Source organism: Protobothrops mucrosquamatus, unplaced genomic scaffold, assembly GCF_001527695.2.
Source record: "Protobothrops mucrosquamatus isolate PMUCROS unplaced genomic scaffold, P.Mucros_1.0 scaffold656, whole genome shotgun sequence".
Taxonomy (NCBI): Eukaryota; Metazoa; Chordata; class Lepidosauria; order Squamata; family Viperidae; genus Protobothrops; species Protobothrops mucrosquamatus.
The window spans coordinates 147,103-165,509 of NW_015386945.1; the positions used below are offsets into that span (position 1 = coordinate 147,103).

At 39.5% G+C, this 18,407-nt stretch overlaps 2 protein-coding genes across 3 annotated transcripts in view; both read right to left on the reverse strand.

The window, feature by feature from the left end:
- Positions 1-8,086, reverse strand: part of STAT1 (signal transducer and activator of transcription 1) — a 35,536-nt gene extending 27,450 nt beyond the window's left edge. Inside the window, exons 1-6 of one of the 2 annotated variants that reach the window (XM_015817925.1) lie at positions 7,995-8,086; positions 4,971-5,099; positions 3,997-4,141; positions 3,080-3,178; positions 2,744-2,833; positions 1,845-1,923 (exon numbers count right to left, since the gene is read on the reverse strand). In XM_015817925.1, coding sequence (XP_015673411.1) covers positions 1,845-1,923; positions 2,744-2,833; positions 3,080-3,178; positions 3,997-4,141; positions 4,971-5,098 — 541 coding nt within the window. In that variant the 5' untranslated portion in view covers position 5,099; positions 7,995-8,086. Of the gene's footprint in view, positions 1-1,844; positions 1,924-2,743; positions 2,834-3,079; positions 3,179-3,996; positions 4,142-4,970; positions 5,100-7,864; positions 7,887-7,994 lie in introns of those variants that run through there. The other variant, XM_015817926.1, reaches the window with a different exon arrangement.
- A 6,305-nt stretch (positions 8,087-14,391) lies between these two features.
- The window catches only part of STAT4 (signal transducer and activator of transcription 4), a 39,851-nt gene continuing 35,835 nt past the window's right edge, over positions 14,392-18,407 (reverse strand). The window contains exons 23-24 of the mRNA XM_015817928.1: positions 18,261-18,369; positions 14,392-14,767 (exon numbers count right to left, since the gene is read on the reverse strand). Coding sequence (XP_015673414.1) covers positions 14,741-14,767; positions 18,261-18,369 — 136 coding nt within the window. The 3' untranslated portion in view covers positions 14,392-14,740. The remainder of the gene's footprint in view (positions 14,768-18,260; positions 18,370-18,407) is intronic.

The window sequence follows — 18,407 nt, forward strand, 5'->3', positions numbered from 1 at the left end:
TGCAGGACTGGCCTAGGGTAATTTTTAGGGGGGTTTTAATTATATTTTAAAATTCGACAATTATTTAAATATTCCTTTTAATTAATTTTAAATTTGTATTGTTTTGTATGTATTTTAAATAGATTGTCAGCCGCCCTGAGTCCTACGGGAGAAGGGCGGGATATAAATCCAAAAAATAAATAAATAAATAAATAAATAACTAGGAATGCCCCCCCCCTTGCCTTTGCTGACCAGGAGTATGAAGAAAGCTTCTACAGGTAGTCATGACAACTGGAACCAGAAGATATGTCAAACATATGATCATTAAGTGAGGCATTACATGACCAGATACAATTTTACCTTTTTTGCCACAGTGTTTACGTGAGACATCATGAAACTGCAATTTGTAACCTTCCTTCCTAGCTTTGTCATTGACTTTGCTTGTTGGAAGCTGGCTGGGAAGGTTACAAATGATGATCCTGTGACCACAGGATACTCCAATTGTCATGTGAGCTGACTGCCAAGCACTAGGATCACCATCGCGTGACTGCAGGGATGCTGTGATGGTTAAGTGCAAGGACTGGTTGCAGCATCATTATAAACTTTTAACGTGCACTAAATGAATGGCCGAAAGTCAAGAACTACCTACAAGGCATACCTGGTCAAAGGACAAGACACTAGGAATGCCTGCGTACAAAAGCAAAGCATTAGGGGAAAAATATATTTGAATCTAGGCCAAGGACAGCCAATTTGCAGCACTTCAGATATTGATGATCTGCAAAATCATCAGACGTGTGACCTTCTTCACAAGAGGATCTGGCTGAAGAATATTGTATTCCAAACACTGAAGATCCAAGGCCTAAAATGAGCAACAAAAGGCCAGGTCCCATGGATTCTTGACAGCTGAAACCAGGAATTAGATGCAATGTCTCCCATCCTGGGAGTCCAGGAGGCATGAGGCAAAGAATCTTTTCACCTGGTAATGATGGGAGCTGATCAACAGATCCCAGCAAAATCCAAGCTGCAGAAACTGGAGGGAGATGGAACACCAGGAACTGCTGAATTCAATACTATTCAAAAGGCTTACGCCTTGCTGGATCAACTTTTGATGATAGCTCATTCTTTGTGCGGGGGTTCTTTTGCCTGTTTTATATTAACAAAAAATCTGGTTATCCTGCACCAAACCCTTTGGGGCTTTGATGAGAGAACAGATGCTGTACTTTGGCTTGGCTCTGGTAGCACCAATGAAGCTGTTTGGACTGATTTCTGATTTTACAACCTGGATTAGCTAATATGTAAACTGCTTTACAGCAACTCTAACTGCTTGCTGGGATTTTCTTAAACAATGAAAACATTCAACAAAAGGAGCTTAGCTCCTGCTTCCATTGTTTCCTTTAAGCTTAGGATGAAAAATAAATGAAAAGCTTGTTTGAAATTCTCCATCAAAGAGCATTAAGAACAATTCAAGTTTCATTCTAGTTGAACAGAGAACACTCAAAACTGGAATGTTTTGAGTTGTTTCATTCTAAGCTCAAAGCAAAATGTTGGGAGTTTGTTTCAAGTCTTCTTCAGCCAATCTATCCCCAGGTAACATAAACTGGGAAGAGGATGGGAGTTGCAATCCAACACAAGTGGATATGGAGGGGAACCAAGTGAGGGTAGGATGATCTGGAGTGATATGAGCGCAAGCAGATCTTAATATTTGTACTGAACATTCACAAAATGGAAATCTAGTCTAACCATTTTTTTTAACAGACTAAGACTTCAACTGAACCTCAACTGGCCACATTTTCATCATCAGGGAACAATGTCTAACATAGAAAACAATAGACTTCATTAAAGATGGCTAGAAACTGAATCCTCACCTCTGACTTGAAAGGTTTTAAATTTGAAATCATATTCATCTTGAACATCCTCAAGATTTTTTATCATTTGCTCTATTTCCTAGAAAACAAATAACCTCATCAGACATTCAAAATCACTTAATACAAATGGTATTTATGAAAAGAAGTAAATGTAATTATTTCAATGATTCATTTCATTACATTTCTGTTTTATCTTTATGATGAAGTCTAAGATAGGTTCAGCCAAAAAATATGACCAAAGGAAGGTTGACCAGTGAATCTTCAGGATTAACAGAGCGGTAGATATGAACCAAAATGTCCTTTGTCCCAGTTAAGCCAGAATATTCACTGGAATAGTCAGGAATAGAAACCTGCTGTCTAAATATCAACCACTAGTTGCAGTGAGATTTTGATAGATTTAGTTCAAGACCTTGCAACAAGCATCAACTAAGTTTACCAGGCTGGAGAAAGCTATGTTATATCTATTCCTTTCCAGTGCTTTTTTTGTAAAAAAAAAAAAAAAAAGGTGCCAGAACTCACACACATCATACAACCCACCTTGCCTACCCTACAAGGTTCCATCCAAAAAAGGTGCCGGAACTCCGTTCTGGGCGTTCTATGACAAAAAATGCCCTGTCCCTTTCCTACCTCTATGAGTGTCCCACAATCAACTGGTGCTAAAATATATATATATCATGACTACTCAACGTTTTGTCATGTGACAATAGCAAGAGCAAGATTTTGATAACAGCATTGGGAGACCACAACTTGTCCATTGCTCCCAGTCAACCACCCAATTCTTTTTCCAATGTAGCTTATCTTTGCACATTCCCCAGTCTGTGCATCTGAGCCAACAATGTGTTGTTCCCTTTTGATGGCTAACAATAAAACGTTCCCAAGTGCCAACTCTTTTAACGTACTATGACACGATCCTTCACATTTGTGACTTTTGCATCCATCTCTTTCACTTTTCCCAGCGCCGCAGTATTTTGCACACTGTCCGTTTGCATCTAGAATTTGAAATGAAGAAAAAAAATCAAGAATGAAATGTATCACAACATAGCATTTCCCCCCCCCCCCAAAAAAGGAAAACCTCCACAGCAGGAATATTTCATGACCTTTCTTAGATTAATTCTGAGAAAATGCTAACTTGGGTAGACACATTAAAATTTGAAACTGAAGTCCATGATCTATGCAGAGGCTGAACAATGTTCAACACAAGATGCTGTTTTCCCAGCTTACAGAGTATAACTAACCTGATCTGTGGCCTCTGCAGACTTCAGGATTTTCCTTTCTTCCTGGAGACATTTGGAGATCATCATGGCCATATACATCGGGTCTTCCACAAAAGTATTCTGGATCATAGCATAAAATATAAGTGAGGGACTTCCAATATTTTTTCAATATGCTCACTACCGCAGACTACCAGCTCTCTATCCTACACTTTCCATGATTTATTTCCATTAAAGAAATGGGAGTCAGAATTCTATTACAAATCACATATCTGTAAACCCTAGTACCACCTTTTTCACTTCTAAGCTAAGACATCTTTCAACCTCCGAAGTGGTACTTGATATTCAACTGGTGCATACTAAGAAATGTGTGTGTGTGCTCTGAATTGCTTTCTGTTACTGTGTTTATTAAAAAGGAGATCCTCAGGTTTAAAGCTGAAAAAGGAGTGTGTCTGCCATACCAGAAAAAATTAATACAGACAAAAGCCCTGTGTTAAGATCTAACTTCCCACTGTCCAGCCACTCCAGCTGGAATTTTCTTCTTCATAATAACAATAGATGTGTGTGTATCACACATGGAGATACGGTTATTAGAAGCCACACTCCAAAAGATGTCAGACAAAAATGATATAAAAGGATAAAACACGAAAGACTAGAAGCTAACAACTATAATGAACACACACGTTCCCTTTCTTCTTCTAGGAAAAATAATAGAAAAGGTAGTAGCTACAATAGGATCAAAACTAACAAGAATTGGGTGGAGGTGAAATGAGTGTGGGAAGGGAAGGACTCATTTGAGGGGTCATTATAGTCTGCTTAGGATGGCACAGCAAAAGTTAAAAAAAAAGGGTTCCTTTCATTACGTTGTAGAAATAATCCACACGCTATCAAACACGCTATCTTTCACAAAGGCAAATTAGAAAGTGCTCTTGTACACTGACCTGGAGGTTTCGTTTACTCTTTCTGATGTTGTGCTGCAATAAAAAATTGTTTTCCTGGGTAAAACGGCTATATTGATCATCTAGTTGTGACAGGAGATTCTGGAAAAGCAACGTGGCCATTGAAAAATCTTCAGCAGCATGGTCCCTGGAAGAGAAAACAGGCAAAACAATAGCATTAGCCTATCTTCCATCTCTTTATATTGCATAAACCCCAATACGCTTGAAAAACCCAATTTATTTTTCTTTGCCCTTCCACTTTGGTTAGCAGTCACAAACCGACCCAACTTTCCAATAGTCCCCAAAGTACTCTACATCTGGCAGGGGAATCCATAATGAATACACCTGAACAATACGGGCTGCTGTGCCAATAACAGACCCAGCTGGTTGAGCCGCAACGGAGGAGTATCACGATAGACATTCCAATTCAGTTGCATGTACTTATTTTTGCTTTTATTATGGCTTTATTTTTATGCATTGTTAAGATATGAATAGGAATTGCCTATGAATAGGAATTGCATACGCAAACTATAACTCAAGACAAATTCTAAAATACTGGACAAGCCACAAAGGAGTCCAAGGGTTAAGGCGGAATTGCAGTGTAATTGAACAAGATTTATTTTAAATATGCTGCTCTGCATATTAGAGTTCTCAAGTAAAACTAAAAAAGCTGATTTATACCAGCTGCTCTTGCTGAGCACTTTCCTCAACATGTGCATGGTTCAGAATTTTTGTTACGTGCTGTTATGAGATCGAGGAGGTAGCTTTCCATTTCTTCTTTTACAATGTTTGGTTTAAGAATATAAAATACGAGACTGCATAATCCAGTGGAATTTACTTCCTCGGCCAACAATTCAGCCAAAGTTCCATTAGATTTGAGAGAAATAATTCTCATGATTGTTGACTGCATCCTACTTCTGTTTAGAATCATAGCCTCACAGTATTTTTGGATATCTTCCACAAAATGAGACTCTTACCAATCTTGACTTTCTAGCCACTGTGCCAAGTATTGCCTGATCTCCATAGGAAAACTATCATCGTAGAGCTGATGCACAAGTTCCAAGAATTTAGAATCCAGCTGTTGCAGTTTACACCACTGACTCATCCTGTGGAATCAAATGTCCAATTATGTAGTTAAATATAAATCTTATTTATTCTTCCATGCAATCAGTAAAAAATTCAGTTAGTTATTAAATTGCATTATCTGAAAGCACATTTCCTCTTTTCCTATTTACCTAATGCCACACTAACACACAAATCCTCTTTCTCTTTCATTAATGTTAACCACTGTGGTATGTGTGTAGGGGGGGGAGATGTCAGTGGACATTACTACTAGCACTACTAGCACCATTTGTTTCCAGAAGTGGCCTATTTGGAAATAAGACTGAGGACTCAGGATAGCAAATTACTTCTAAAAGTTATTAATACAAGAGAAGTATCAGATACAGGGAAAAATCACTATTACAAATCCAATCAATCTAATGTTATTCTCAGTAGACCAGAGGCAAGTGTAGAAAAGTGTAAGAAAAGTAGAATAAATGATAAACATGCCCTGTGAATTTCAGGTTTATATGCAACTTCCTGTGTACCCCAAGAACACATACTGCAGCCCAGACTATGATTGATTCAGGGTTTATATAAACTGTAGTACATCAAATATAAAAAATGTCTGGTTTTACATATCAGTACCAGAAGAAAGGGTTCTAGAAGGCTGGTTCTCAAAATTCATACAGAAGCAAAACTGTGGTATATTTATCATATCACGTTGATCCATCCAGAAAGTTTGTTTTATGTATTATACAAACCTTACCAATTTTAGTTTAATATATTACATATTTAAACAATGGCATGCACTGTTGCTTATATACAGATAAGGCCTGTTCCTGTAATGAAAACCACATATGATATTAGTCTCTGCCATAAGAACCAAGTTACAGGCTGTCCTCAACTTATGACCGTAATTGGGACAATTGCTAAGCAAGGCAGTGGAGCTCAATTTTATGAACTTTTCTGTCATGATTGTTAAGTGAATCACTGCAAGTAAGTGAATCATGCAGTCATTAAGCCAATCTGGCTTCTTCCACTGACATTGCTGGCCAGAAGCCGGCTGTGAAAGTTACAAATGATGATCAATGATCCCAGGATCCTGCAACCATCCTAAATACATGCTGTTTGCCAAGCACTCAAATTTCGATCATGTGATGGTGGGGATGCTGTATTGGTTATAAGTGTAAGGACCAGTCATAAATCACTTTTTTTTCAATGCCATTGTAATATTGAATAGTTGAGAAGTACCTGTATTCAGGAATTAAAGATATGGATATCAATGTAAACTATAATCATCTGTCACGCTTCAAGTATTGATTTTTCCTCCTACAACAAGAAACCCAATTACTCCAACAAGCTGCAAGCCATCATTACAGCTACCAAAGGGGAACCAGTTGGTCCAACTGTCATTAAGTGCAAAGGCTGTAGTCAAATACCAGGTTTTGGATTACCCCTAGTAGCTACTCCTAAAGAGCACCAAATGCTACAATGCTTTCTCCCAAATTATTCTAAACGGCCATTTTTTCCAAAATGCCACTTTCAAAAATAATCTGCAAAATTCAGCTGCAGGATAGCCTGATGAAAATCTCTCGACTAAGCTTGGGATTAAACAGTTCACCAGGAGTGACCCAATATTTCAGGTAGGGGAAATAAAAAAATATTTTATTTTCTTGGGCTCCAAGATCACTCAGAGGGAGACTGCCACCATGAAATTAAAAGATGCTTGCTTCTTGGGAGAAAAACTATGGCAAACCTAGACAGCATATTAAAAAGCAGAGATGTCACCTTGCTGACAAAAGTCCGTATAGTCCAGTGATGGCGAACCTTTTAGAGACTGAGTGCCCAAACTGCAACCCAAAACCCACTTATGCATCCTCGAGTGCCAGGTGGGTGTGGCCCATTGGCTGGGTATGGCCCATTGGGTGGGCGTGGCTGCAGTGGTAATGGCAGACTGGGTGGGACTAAAAAGTTCAATCAATCAATTCCAACTTTGCAAGATCTTTTTTTTCCCACGAGAAGTTGAAATTGACTGATTGAATCTTTTTTTTTTTTTTTGCACACGGCGGCGGAGGCCTAAAGCGAAAAAGTTTTATAAAATCCAGCTGAAGGCCTAGAACTAGGGCGACAGCGCACGTGCCCACAGAGAGGGCTCTGAGTGCCACCTCTGGCACCCGTGCCATAGGTTCGCCACCACTGGCTATAGTCCAAGCTATGGTTTTCCCAGTAGTAATGCATGGCTGTGAGAGTTGGACCAAAAGGGAGGCCGAGTGCCAAAGAACTGAATTATGGGGTTGGAGAAGACTGCAAGGAGATCTAATCAGTCAATCCTAAAGGAAATCAAACCTGACTGTTCTTTGGAAGGACAGATACTAAAACTGAAGCTCAAATACTTTGACCATTTAATGACAGGTGGTGAGACTCATTGGAAAAGATCCTGATGTTGGGAAAGACTGAGGGCAAAAAGAAAAGGGTCCACTGTAGAGGGTGAGCTGATTAGATAGTGTCATCAACGCAATGAACATAAATTTGAGCAAATTTCAGGAGACAGGGGAGGACAGGGGAGCCTGGTGTGCTATGGTCATGGCATCACAAAGAGTCGGACGCGACTTAGCGACATAACAACAAAGAGCAAAAAAATCCTGGGGGACCGAAGGCAAAGCGATCCTTCTGTCCTGTTTGGCAGGGAGGCGTCTCAACTCGGGCGTGTACAACGGACTTCTCCACTGCCGGCATTCAAGCACAGGTTGCACCCATGCCCTACCCTGCAACAGCACATCTGACAATTAACAAGCTTAGCAATCCTAAGAGAAAAAGAAACCATCACCTGGAGACCGATAATGGGATTTTGAAGGCTTGAGGTTCCAGTTCTTAAATGCAACCCGTGAAAATCTCGGAATGGAGGCATGCAAAGTCTCCTGCTGCCTAAGGACACCGACTTAAGGCAGACTACCTACCTGTTGCTTTCAGAACCTTCAAAAGAACCGGAGGTCCCGAACCGTCCCCGACTTCCTTGCGTTCTGTTAAAACGAAAGTACCTTTAAACGGGAAGTAGCAAAGCACGATAGGAGGCGTGCACCAATCCGCGACAAGCTAGTTGAGGGAGTAGCCAATCAGAAGCTTGGCTGAAGGAAAATGGCTGTTACGAGGACATGTCCTCCTCCCTGTTCTGTATAAATAGGCGGCAGGAGGAGGGGGGGGGGAGAGAGAAGGTTTTTGAGTCCAGGGATAGTTTTCATTTTCATTTGAGAAGTAACTGTTCTTACTCAGTTTGAAAAACTGCTCGGCCAGCACTGTTATAAACAATTAGCTGGGCGTAAATCATATTGAATTCTGTGGCAGGTACGACTGACTGCGTGAATGTTTGCTTTAGATTAGATGCGCGCAGGAAACTGGCACAGATGCGAGACAATTCCAAGCAGGCAGGCACGAACTTGGATGGTAAATAGTACTCAAAATATTTTCAGAGGCATTAAGGCTTCCGAAATGAATGCCACTATATCAACATATTGGTCCCTCTAAAGAATTATTATAATCAATTAGGTCTTCAAATGCTTGGTTTCAATTCTGAAGGAGTGGAACTCCTTTATCTGAAGCAGGATGTTACACTATGTTACCCTTACTTGGAAGCCTTTTTTATTTTTTAAATATTTTTATTAAATTTTAAAGTAGATTAAACACTTTCTCTTTACCCTTTTCCAGTTTTCTTCTTGTTGTTATCTGTCCACTTGAAAATTTAATAAAAACTATTTTAAAAAGCTTGTTTCCAAAAAAGACTTCAGCTGAACCTAATTATTCACCTTAAATTCCAGCCTTTGGAGAATACATCACTAGGCAATTTTTAAACCTGACACTCAGTTGAGGGAGATGTCATGTAGGTCACAGGCATGAAATTGCTGCCAGAAGAAAACATCTTCAGCCATGCTATCCTGTGGTTTCTTTAACCAACCGAAATCGGCCTCATACTAAACCAAAATCAAGCCAAAGCCCTGGCAGAAAATCCTAATTCACACTTCGACCAGCAATTGGCTTAAGTTCTCCCACAACCTTATGGCAAACGTGCATAAAAATCAAACTGAAAACTTCGAATTTAATTGCAGCGCAGAAACAGGAAAGATGATCCGTGTAGATTTTCTTTGTGCAATTTAGTTTAGCTAGACGATCCAAGGACTACCAATGCCATCTACCCCAGCCTGGCGCCTTGGGACTACAACTCCCATGGCCAGGCTGATGGAAGGTTGCCTTAGTCCCCTAGCCTGCTTGGGGGGGGGAGGGGGGAGAGGTTACCAGCATCTACCGGTACTGCAGAGTGATCAGTTCGGTTTTATTTCTTCCCTGTATCGGATTTCTCCGAACAAAAGCAAAATATGGCGATGCCAGGCACATGATAAACGATGCCAAGATAAACATTTTCTTGTTTATCTTTTATTTCTCAGCTTTTATTCTTTCCCCGTATGAAGAAGGCGGATCTAAGGTTTTTTCCATCCCGTTGGCGGGAGGGGAGAGCTGTATCTAGAACAGCCTAGCCACGTGTTTTCTAGGAAAGAGCGCCGGGTCTCGGAAAGCTGGTGCAACGAAACTGAAAGTTAAAAAGGATCCGGAAGGGGGATGGGTTTTGGCTTTATTTTTATTTATTTTTTGCTTTTGGCAGAAGAAAAAGATGTTGCTTTACCAAAACTCTCCTCTGTACATGGGCGCATTAAAAGAATCCCATAACAGTATTTGTAAGTCGGCGAATAAGGAAATCCACGGAAGTCGGCGAATAAGGAAATCCACGGAATAAGGAAATCCACGGAAAATGAGATGACCATTTTCATTTTGCCTTGTCTGCTCGACCATAAACGGGGGCGTCAGGCTTTCGAAGGGACGCGCTCCGACTTCTTTGTACTGTACAGGGGTCCCTCTCCAGCATATATGAAGTGTGTATGATGTACAGAAACGAGGAAGAAACGTGAGAGTCTGTGCGTGTGAGTGCTTTTTGCTCACCAATTTGGACATCTAAAAAGTTCCGCAGCCTTAAAGTATCAGCATCATATATTCCACAAATAACTTGTTTAGGCCTGCGTAATATGTACCTTGTATTTCCTCTTATCAAAAAAAAAAAAAAGATTCAATCTAGAACTAAGAAATTTCCTTGTTGTGAGAACAATTAACCAGTGAAATGGTTTGCCTCCAAGAGATTGGACAGCCGTTTGTCCTTAATGGTATAGGATCTCCTGTTTGGGCAGGGGGCTGGACTAGATTCTAGAAGATCTCCAAGGTCCCTTCCGACTCTACTGTTCTGTATTCTGTAGACCTGTCGCCAATAAGCGATTTAAATTAAAACAGACCTACACGAAGCCCCCTAAAGAGATGTTGTTTGTAAATTATCAGTTTCCTTTTGGTGTTTGATTAGGTGATAAGTTTCCATACCAGCAGGTTTGAAAGGTGTGCAAGGCTAAAGTTTAGACTTTTCCCCTTAATCGGAACCAACAGGTCAGCATTTATTTATATATACATTTTTTACCCCGCTTTTCTGCTATCTCCTTGCTCAAGTGAATATAAAGGACTCACTATAACAAACATGAAGGCATTAGCAAATATCCATACAATGCAGTAATGCCAAATGTGTGGTGCATTAAGACTTTGGGACAAAGACTTCCCAGTTTATTGATATAAGACTCCTGGTGAGAACTGTGTATCTCTTTCTTACCCCAAAATGCCGTAAGAGAATGCCTGTGGGAATGGGAAGAGTTCTGCAGAAAACCCAAACGCCAACCATTTCCTTTCTAGCTATTTTCATTCGTCCCTTACTGTATCCCCTGGAACTCAAATAGGTTCCTTTGGCTGATCTTTAACTTATAGTAAAGGGAAATGGGGTGTCATGTCCTACCTAAGGAATGTTCCCTACAATGTTTCCTCCATCTCGGCTGGATTAAAGATCTCATAATTCTCAGTCAATGTGGCCACTGGCCCTACAGCCTGGGGGCCCATAGCTATGTCAGTCCAAGGCTATTATTATATGGTGGAAGGATGAAGCTAAGATGGCCAGCTTTTATGTATGTACCCAACACTTCAGGTTTTACAATTAAACAGGGATTGACTAGGCTGCTCTCATTCTCGTGAAATATACATCCAAGGATAATGTTGCAAGATATAATCTGGGTCAGTCACCAGGACCAGAGGTTTAGTTTTCCAAGCTTTCGGACTCGTGCTGAAGTGTTTTGACTCTTTCTAGAACAGGAGAGATGCCAGGATGCCACAGTGCTCATAATGAACAAGCTACCAATTAGTACACATCCTTCCTAGCTGACAGAAAAACGGAGATGTATCAGTGCTTGTCTGATTGGTCCCTCAATGTGCCCCCTCATTTCACATGGGGAAGGGGAGACTCCTTTCTTCTCTGTAAGAACATAGCACTGCTGCTATTCTGGCCTGTCTGGGGGAGACCACCAAACTACAGTTTTAAATATGTGGAACCCTTGACCAATTCTGCTGTTCAATCATTGCATCGGAATAATGGGAGCTGAGACAACTGGTAAACCAGACATTCTTCAAAGAGGCATGCAGAACAATAGATTTCAGCTCTGGTAGTTGCTACTTGGAGCAGAAGTTGGAATGGGCAGTAGGAGAAAGGTAGGACTCACCTTGTCTAATGGAGAGAAGGCACATTATGGAAGCAGCTTTGCACACACACACACACACACACACCTGGCACAGCCTTAGATAAAATGGCTTATCTGGCATAAAAGTTTATATTTATGGCTGAGAAGCAATTAGTATTTGGGACTTTCCGAGTTCACCACTTTCATTATTACCCATTGTGCTGCTTCAGTAGTTCTGAACATAGCTGACAAATATTTCTAAAAACAAATCAATGGCATATATTGAAATACTTTTTTTTTGTAATCGCAGTTTACGAAGACAGCCTTTATGGGGATCCCTTTGATGGTGATAATCTTGGCAGTCAAAGCAAAGGGGACAGCACTTTCTTGCAGACTACTGCTTCTTATAGTCAGTTGGTCTTGATAACATCTATGAAGGCAAAAGGAGAGGGATTTTCCAGAAGCACAAAAGAGTTTACAGTAATGAAAAAACTGGGGCAGCACAAGAATCTGACCTACTTGACACACAAAACAGTTATGCTAAGGTCAGCCAACTTTGCTTTGTCGACATTTAAAAGCTTTGCGGGCATCATGAAAGAGGACATTTTTATTTCTATGGTTAATAATTGGTCTTAGAATGCTGTTGGTTTCACTTTACATTGCCCAGCTGTTTTATAATAATAAAGGTTAGAACGAAAACAATACATTACTGTAGCATTTTCATCTCAAAACATAGTTCATCTCAAAATTTTCCAGGAGGCAAAGTGCAAATTGATGATAAAGAGATGCCAGATCCTTTTCCTCCCTGCCTGAAGTGCCCAAGGCTGGATACGCTGCAACGTGCTTTAAACTAGTTTCAGGCCGGTTTGAAATTCATAATAAACCAACTTCATTTTGTTTTTAGGTGTAAACTGTAAACTTGAATCTTCATAGCTGTAAACTTTAGGGATTTTCATGAAGTCATAGAGTTATGTCAAAAAGGCAAATACCTTCCCCCTTATGCATTCTTCTTCACATTAGACTCCACGAAGACTTTTCATAGCAAATTTGTCTTTCTTACTATTGCTTTTGCTTTTGTAAGGAAGTCATAATTGTTAACACAGAATTGCACTAAACTGAATGTCCTCATGTAGAAACCCTTTGTGTGAAGGTCAGTGGATTTTATCATAGCAGTGGCAAAATTTAGACGAAGATTCCCATGGCAAAGAGCTTGACGAGTGATATAGATTACTGTATACGATTGCCCCCCTTCTCTACTTCTTTACCCTTCAAATCCATCTCTGGTTATCCCATAAAGGCAGCCTCTGCAAAGACTAGTAAAATGGCCTGTGATGAAATCAAGTATAAGATACCCCCCCACCCTTTGCTAGAGTGATTTTTCTCTAAAGATGGTAGCTAACCTTGAGAGTTAGGGTAGCACAATGAGAAGGAGACAGGCTCAAAGGGATAAGCTGCTTGAGGGGATAAGGCAGTGGTTCTCAACCTTTTTAATGCCGCGACCCCAACCGGTCGTAAGTCGAGGTCTAAACCGGTAGTATGTCGAGGACTACCCAACCGGTCGTAAGTCGAGGACTTTCCCTGCCCGGGAGCGCCACGCATGCGTGGTTCCACCCCCTGTGCCGGCCAAGGCGTAGCTGGCAAGCGGCAGAGACGGAGCAGGCCGACCACCAGCTGGCCCAGCCCAAGGGAGGTAAGGCACCCGCCGGAAAAGGGGGAAAAAATGGCGGACAAAAAAATGGCAGACAGCCTTGCTTGGCGACCCCCGTGAAATGGTCAATCGACCCCAAATGGGGTCCCGACCCACAGGTTGAGAACCACTGGGATAAGGGAAGATAATTGGGAGTTTATTCTTCTGTAAAAATTAAAGACAGATAAGCTTGCACTAGTTTGAGTGTTTCTTAAAATGTTAAGAAACCCAATTTCACCAAGAGGGTGTTCTTGGAGCTACAAGTAAGTAGTTCAGGGGCCACATGGAAGAATACTATATATACCGTAGGAAGTGTACTATGATTTCAGTTATTCCTGCCATTCCTGGTTCTATAGAAGCATTATGTGATTGTAATTTTTTTTACATTGACTATGGTTTTAATAGAATTCAATACATTTTTAGATATTGGGGAATTGTAAGAATGGCTGGAGTGGAGAGACCTATAAACAGCATAAACAAGTAACTCAATAAATAAAGTTAGAAAGTATTTATATAAAATCAGAGTTTTGTCAACAGCATTGGAAAGATATAGCATAATAATGTAGCATGCTATATAAATTTAAAATACTGGTAAGTATTTTGTTTCCTGATTTGGAACATCACTTTCTGGGGAAATTAGATAATCCAGGGGCTGCTTTGGATTTCAGCTGTCTGTCAATTGCATTTTGTTATTATGGTAACCTGGTTTTAAATAAAAATCTACAATATATAATGTGTTTCACTTTTAATCACACTGCTGCTGAATTTCCATAATATGCTGTCTTGAAACTTTGTCACTTGTACACAATTTGGTTTAAAAGCATACTGAACTATTACAAAAATTAGGATATATTGAGAAAGCATAATCTTTGTGGATGTGTGTGGATTGGACTAAGCATCTGACCTAAACTATTAAACTGAAAATACTGCATTAATCTTGCACTTAATAGAGTTGTGTATTTCACTTCCTATTCTTTACACGTGAAGTAATGTTTTTATTTTCAGGTTTGAATAAATCAATTTCTCTAATATCTAAACTCTGGAAATGAAAAATATCTTATTGAATAAGCCACAAGTGAATAGGTCCGTGGAATAAAATTGACCATAATTTTTGGTTTATGTAATTATCAATATATACACGATAAATCATATTAACAACATTAGAGTTCGTGTGATGTGAGAATTCAGCCTAGTTACATCAATAAAAGTTTGAACAGTACAGTATACTATATGACGTTCATTCTAGCCATGTCAAATCATTATCTGAACCAGATCAAATATTTAAGCAAATTAAGAGTTACGGTCAATATGAGCATTCTGTATATCTCTTGGAAAAATATATTTATTCTACAGGAAAATTAAGAACATTGTCTTATAAACATATATTAATACACACAAACGTTCATCTGTGTTTTAAAATCTTCAGTATCTGTCACTCAGCTGCATATGGAGAATTCAACTGCAAGAGAACAAAGATATAAGTTTGTTGGAATTAATAGATATTTTTTCTTAAATGCAATATGAACCACAGCTTCTTGAAAATAATTAAAATGCCGATTTGACTCAACTTATTCTTGTAAGTAATTAAAAAAGATGAAAATGCCATGGATATAATGATTGGTACTGCTTAGAAGTTAAAAGACATCGGATTTTAATGACTTCTCAAGTAAGCTATTTATTTTAATTAGTATCACAGATGTCTTCAACCTCATATCATTCAGCTTATTTGAAAGGAGAAAAATACTCAGGCATTTTGTGTCGTTGTGTACAGCACAGTGAACATGGATAGGAAAAATAAAAGGGAGATATCTGAGGAGGAAGATAATGGCCAAGGATGGTAAAGGGAAAAGTTATAAAACCATTTCCACACAACTCCTTGTTCCTGTATGCTAATATTATCAGTAAGTTTAAGATCCATGGGACAGTGTGGCTGCAAGAGGAAAATTGACCCCATTATGAACAGAAAGACAGTTTGAATGGTGGGAGAAAGAACCAAGGAAAACGTCAGAACAGATCCTGGCTGACCTCCAAGATCAAAGTACAACAATATCGAATTGTACCATCCAACACTATCTATCTGAAAATGGCCTTCATGATAGAAGATCCAGAAAGATCTCACTTCTGAAAGAGACACAAAAATCCCAGAGTAGAGTTTGATATAATGCATGTTGACAAGCCACAAGTCTTTCCGGACTTTGGACAGATGAAACAAGAGTAGAGCTTTTAAGTAGGTCACAGCAGCTCTATGTTTACAGAAGATAAAACAACACTTTTAAAGAAAAAAACACCCTCCCTATTGTAAAACATGGAGGAGGCTGCTCCCTAATGTTATGGAGTTGTTTTGCTGTCTCCAGCATTGGGTGCCTTGAATCTGAGCAGGGCATTAGAAAACCAGAAGATTATCAAGGCATTCTGGAGTGAAACATAATGCCTAGTGTTAAAAAGCTCTGTGTCAGTTGCAGGTCATAGGTCCTCAGGCAGGATAATGATCTAAGCCAGTGATGGCGAACCTTTTAGAGACGGAGTGCCCAAACTGCAACCCAAAACCCACTTATGTATCGTTGGGTGCCGCGTGGGTATGGCCCATTGGGTGGGTGTGGCTGCAGTGGTAACAGCAGACTGGGTGGGATTAAAAAGTTCAATCAATCAATTCCAACTTTGCAAGATCTTTTTTTTTCCCTGCGAGAAGTTGAAATTGACTGATTGATTGAACCTTTTTTTTTTGTACACGGCGGCGGAGGCCTAAAGCGAAAAGGTTTTATAAAACCCAGCTGAAGGCCTAGGACTTGGGCGACGGCACACGTGCCCACAGAGAGGGCTCTGAGTGCCGCCTCTTGCACCCGTGCCATAGGTTCGCCACCACTGATCTAAGCCATGTATCTAAGAAAACCAAAAATGGTTAAAAAGCAAACATTCATCTGTTCTAAAGTGGATCTGAATCCAACAGAGCATTCATAGAAAGTGCTGAATCTCACACTTGGGAGAAGGAACCTAAAACTAACAGGAACAGTTTGTTCAAGAAGAATGGGGCAAATTGCCAATTGGGAAGTATGGACATTTTATTCAGAGTTACAGAAAGTACTTGACTGCAGTTATTGTCTCAAAACACTGTGCTACAAAATATCTATGAAATAGATTGGGGTACCAGTAATTATGTCCATGCCATTTTCATTTGTTTTGTTAAGTAACCTTAGGTTGCAATGCAAATGAGACTGGAATTTCCATTGCTAAGCAGTGCGGTTATAAAGCTCAATATCGCATGAGTACATCGCTTAGTAACAGCAATCCCAGTTTCTGTTGCTGTCATAACCCCCAAGGGCCACATGAGTCATTAAATAAGAACTTCACATGACCACAATGTGGGAAGACCAGGGAGTCCCAGACTAGTAAGCTGGCAGGCAAAAGCTATGGTCAGGTGGGTGCTACAGAGTGTGAATGGGCCAGTAGTTGCTATGGGTGGGTGCTATGGAGGGTGAACAAGTGCCACAGATAGAAGTTCCTGGGAGAAAAAGTGGGCAGGAACAGGAGAGACTTGCAACTTCCTGCCAACTTCCCTATTGACTTTGTGGAAAGCTGGCAAGGAAGGTCGCGTATGATGGTCACGTGACTGCAGGAAGCTACAATCATCATAACTGAGAGCTGGTGGCCAAGTCTGAATCATGTCAGGACTTGCAGGACAAGCAGTAAGTCTCCCTTGTTCAGATCCTTCATAACTTTGAACAGTTATTAAACGAATACTTGCAAGAATATGTTAACTTGGCATCAAAAGTGAAGTATCTACTCCATAAGCTATAGAATAAAATTGGTGGATGCCATTTACTTTTGTCAAGTTCAACTTATTTCATAGCAAATTGGGATTCTTTGTGAAAAAGTGGAAGAGTACCAAAGGGCACTATATTTGTATCTGCATCTGTAAAACTTAAGGTAAACAGAAATTAAAGAACAATGTTAAGGGGTGGAACCAGATGTTGCAAAATAAAGTAGCTCTGACAGACAGGTTGTCTGAAGAAGTACCAGTAGGTAGCTAAACATTTGGGCTAAAATATGTTTTGAATAAACAACATCCATAAACATTTCAAAATGCTATTACTGCATTCAGAATTATTTTGTGCATGCCCATCTCATTAGTTTCCAGAGAGGGAAACTGAAATTAGTGAAAAAGTATTTGAAATCTATAAGGAGTAAAGGTCTGGCAAGAATTACAAAAAAATGTTTAAATTTTGAGTCACTAATAAACCAACAGAGATATCTGCAGGATGAAAAAAATTAGGAAAATGCATTTCAGGGATAAAAGCAATTTTCTCTGCCAAAGAACATTTCTCTCTGAAGAACTGTTTTTTTAAAAAAAATATAATATATTCCAATTTTTAATCAATATATTTTATCTAGTTACATCTCTATTTTTAGCCCAGGTTCTAAGCTTCTGAATAGTTTCAGCATCTCTTTTTTCAGGAATCCACCTGGAATATTAATCTAATGCTGTTAATCTTTGGGGGAAGCTTTAATAATTGTTATTGCATTGAGCCACCAATGTCCTTAAATTGGTCTTGTTTCTAAGGAAACAATTTGAGTTGCAACAGCCCAAAATGACTGTGATATAACCAGAGTGTCTGCCTTTGCAAATGTACCTTCTGCTATATTTCCACTTTCAGTTGCATTTACTTGTTTGTAAGGTGTTTTTCACCTTCCTGGACTGACTGTTTTAAGTTCTGTATATTCAAGTTGCTATCATTCCTCCAATGAAGATATTCTCAGCAGCAAAAACTTAGCGATGTATGAAGAATCAAACTAAAGAAATAGCAGGTTGTTGCAAATCAACACTCTTTTATTAAACAGTTATAACAATAAGTTCTGATAATTCAAATAGCTGATTATTTCTCAGGAATCAAACATTCATTTTGTTCAGTACCTGCTTGTAAATAAAGTAAAAATAAACAAAACCTGCAACGTACAGCAGTTTCCATTACAGAAGGGCTCAAGTGTTCTCTCAAAACAGCATAGACACTTGGTGACATGGGAAGAAGATCTGATGGAGAAGGTGGATCTGTGGAATTATTCAGACTTTAAAAAAGAAGACAATTATGTTTAGTAAACACGAT